At 54.2% G+C, this 3,408-nt stretch overlaps 1 protein-coding gene across 1 annotated transcript; it reads right to left on the reverse strand.

Annotated features, from left to right (window-relative positions):
• Positions 1-424: 424 nt before the first annotated feature.
• On the reverse strand, positions 425-1,269 carry LOC114485140 (coiled-coil domain-containing protein 6-like; the record flags this gene model as incomplete). Its single annotated transcript, XM_055083187.1, has 1 exon — positions 425-1,269. A coding segment is annotated over exon 1 (459 nt), but the record flags the coding sequence as incomplete, so codon positions are not given.
• Between the last annotated feature and the right edge of the window lie 2,139 nt (positions 1,270-3,408).

The raw sequence follows: 3,408 nt of genomic DNA on the forward strand, positions 1-3,408 counted from the left end.
CCTCTCGATCCTGGCCAGAAAAACTCCACTTCCCGGATTCCCGGCCGCTCTCTCCCGGCCCCTCCCCGGGCGATCCAGCTAGAGCGCCGTCCTGATGCCAGCGAAGTGCCCAGCCCAGCTGCGCACCCCCCGAACCCCAACGCAGGCCCCCGGAACAGGCCCCGGCTTCCTCCCTCTCCCTCTGCCTAGGGCTCCCGGTCTCTGCACGCACCCCTCAAGCAAACTAGGACTGAAGAAAGTCCCACCCCGCCTCCCCAGCCACGCCGCCAGCCTCCAGCTCCGCCCGGGAGGGGCCTCCTCCCCAGAGGCGACAAGGAAACGCGGGTGGTGGTTCCAGCAGCCTCCTCCCGCACCCCGCGAGGGGCCTGGACCCCGGGGAGGGCGGACCCGCGCGGCCCCGAAGGGACACCTCCCTCTCCCCCACCCTCCGGCGACGGCGGGTCTTGGCAGGGAGCGTGCTCTCCGCGGGTCCTCGGGAGCCTCGGGGAGCCCGGGGGCCGCCCGGGTCTGGGTGCAGCGTCTCCCGGGGGCGGGCGGAGGTCGGCGCTGCGGCGCGCCCCTGGGGGACACTCACGATGGTCACGCTGGCTTTGCGCAGGTCGCGGTTCTCCTCCTGCAGCGCCTTGCACTTGAGTTTGTAGGTCTCCAGCTCGATCTTGAGCACCTTGTTCTCCTGCTGCAGCGAGGCCAGGCGGTTGGTGAGCTCCTCCAGGCGGAACGGCGAGATGACAATGCCCCCCGACTTCCCACCGCCGCCGCCTCCCCCGCCGCCACCGCCGCCGCCGGCGCCCGAGGTCGACGAGCAAGACGACGGCATGGCGGCCGAGCTGCCGCTGTTGCCCCCCGCCCCGTCCGTGTCGCTCTCGCTGGCGCTGTCCGCCATGGCCGCGGCGGGCTGGGGAGACGACGAGGAGGAGCAGGGAGGCGGCGGCGGCGAAGGCTGGGCTGCGAATGAGTGGGCGCCGGGCGAGCACAGGGGAGCGCCGATCTGGGAGCCTGGCAGCAGGGCGCAGACTCGGAGCGGCTGCGAGAGAAAGAGAGGGAGCTTCCCGCTGCCAAGGGACCTCCTCTGCCAGAGAACAGAGACCCCGCCCGGGCTCGGGCAGTATTGCACTGGGGCTCGCTCCAGCTGGGCCTGGCGCCCTCGTAGGCCGCCCTGCAAAGCCGGCCGAAAGCTCCGAGACCCGCCCGCCACCGCCGCCGCCCTCCTCCTGGCGTGCGCCGGCGGGCTGGGGAAGTGCGGGCCCGGCCGGGGCGGGAAGGCCAGGCCAGCCTACGCACCAGCCAGTCGCCGACCACAAGTGTTCCGAGGGTGGGCCTCCCAGCCCCCTGACCTAAGCCCGAGGTCGCCCAGCCTCTTCCGGGCTCGGGCCCGCTCCTGGGAGTAGGAAACCTAACGCCCCACTAGCCTCGCAGGTGCTGGGGACACGTGGAAAGGTCAGCCCGGCTCTGGCATCCAGCCCCGGCCGAACCCGTGGCCCCATCTTCCGCCGACCGTGTGTGCTCCTGTTTCCCTCTGTCTGTTTCAGACATACACGCAGCCCTTTTAGTTTGATCTCCGTGAGCTTGCCTGGGAAGCTTCGGATAGCGCTCACAGAACAGAAAGTTACCCTGCAAGGAGCCGAGGAGGGCGAGGCGACAGCAGCCACAGGTTAACCTCGTTAAGAAAAAATTTGCAGAAGAGACACACCGCCCTCTTTACTTCTCCTCCTCATAATCTCGTAAACCACACTGCGCTCAATTGTTTAAACAAGGTGCAACTTTTTATTTTTCTCTGCATCTTGCAGACAATGCCAGGACCTGTCGCGCAATAGGATTAAAACAGTAACATTTATCTAATCCCAAAAGAAAAAAAGAGAAACACTTTCTGTGGATTAAAACATCTCTTTTAAGTGCCAATTTTCCAAAGTAACTGCAGACAGAGCACTCGGCTATACTAATAGTGGTGATTAAGTGGGAATACAACAAAACCATAATTCTTCTTTACGATCATTTTGCCCACTTCTAGGAAAGTTTAGTAGGTCAAAAATAAAACAGAGTAATTATGCTACTGTGGTCTAATTCAGGGTTCTAGTTTTGAAAAACATAAGAAATTCAAAATCAAAAGTTGTATTTCCCCTCTCCCCTCCCAAACAAAGGCTTACAGGAAATTGGCCCAGCAGGTGAGATGATTCTAAACACTTTACACGGTTGACACAAAACAGCTTTCACTTATGTATAAAAATCAGAAAATGAAACTGACCAGACTAGTTTTATTATCCAAGCTTAGCCAACGGAAGAACAAACACATGGAAACAAAAAATAGGAAAAAAAAAGTGTAAAATTTTTTCTATTGCTTTGAGCTCTGGGGAAAGTTTATAAAGTGTTAGGAAGGATAAAGAAGTGGCTTTAATGATTTTTATTCCAACTCCTCCATTATCTTTAAACCTAAACTTGACTTAATAATTACACTGTTATTCACTGGCTAATGAAAACTGGTACCCGGGAGTAAACTGAAACCTCCAAGTGTTCCAAATGACATGTCTTTTACCAAGATGGCTGCTTTTAGCAGACAGCTCCAAAATGCCAACTGCAATTAAACCCCAAATTTCTCCTAATTATTTTTTAGTTTAGTACTAGAGGACTTCTGAACTTAGTCACTGTTGCTGTAGCAGGAACAAAAAGAAAAAAAAATAGAGGGCTGGCTTTACTCTTCAGAAGCCTACAACCAATGTAAATAATTCTGTTAGAAGTGATCCAGTTTAATTTTCACTGAAACTGACTCCTCTCGCTGACTTTTCCTTTTGGGGATCTGCTACATGAGACAAGCAGCTCGTTAAATTGGAAGCGGCTTCTGGAAAACTCACTTGCTGGGTGAAATGGAGGAGCAATCCTAGCAGGGAGCAGTGCCACAAGGCGAAACTCAGACTTAACAGCATTCTTTCCACTTTATCCAACACCGTGATAGAATCTTAAGAGCCAGTCTGGCTTCCATACTTCACAAGTTTCCATTGTTCCCTATCCCACAGTATCTTAAAGCTTCCACTTTTCAAGCTTACTTAGAAACATTCCTTCCAGGCAAAGCAGAGAGCAAGTTGGCTCTCAGCTTTATCACCAACAGCCTCAGAAAGAGGACCTACTGCTACAAGTCAGCAGAGGGGTGGGGTTTAAAGTTCCTGACTTTCTTAAAGGGCCCATGGTTATGGTAACTTAAAATGGATTGGTCTTGAACAGGATTTGGAGGAAAACAGCATTTTGACATGGTACTCACAGGCAGTAACTGTGTTTAGAAGACTTTAGGGAGAAAGCTATCTTCTAAAGCTTCCCTGCTGATACAGATGGGAATAAACTGGAGAATATTTTTTCACTGTGGTTTTTTATTGTTATTGCAAAGCAGAAGCGTGTCTAATTTTCTACTTCTTGTAAAAG

This window comes from Physeter macrocephalus, unplaced genomic scaffold (genome assembly GCF_002837175.3).
Source record: "Physeter macrocephalus isolate SW-GA unplaced genomic scaffold, ASM283717v5 random_668, whole genome shotgun sequence".
Lineage (NCBI taxonomy): Eukaryota > Metazoa > Chordata > Mammalia > Artiodactyla > Physeteridae > Physeter > Physeter macrocephalus.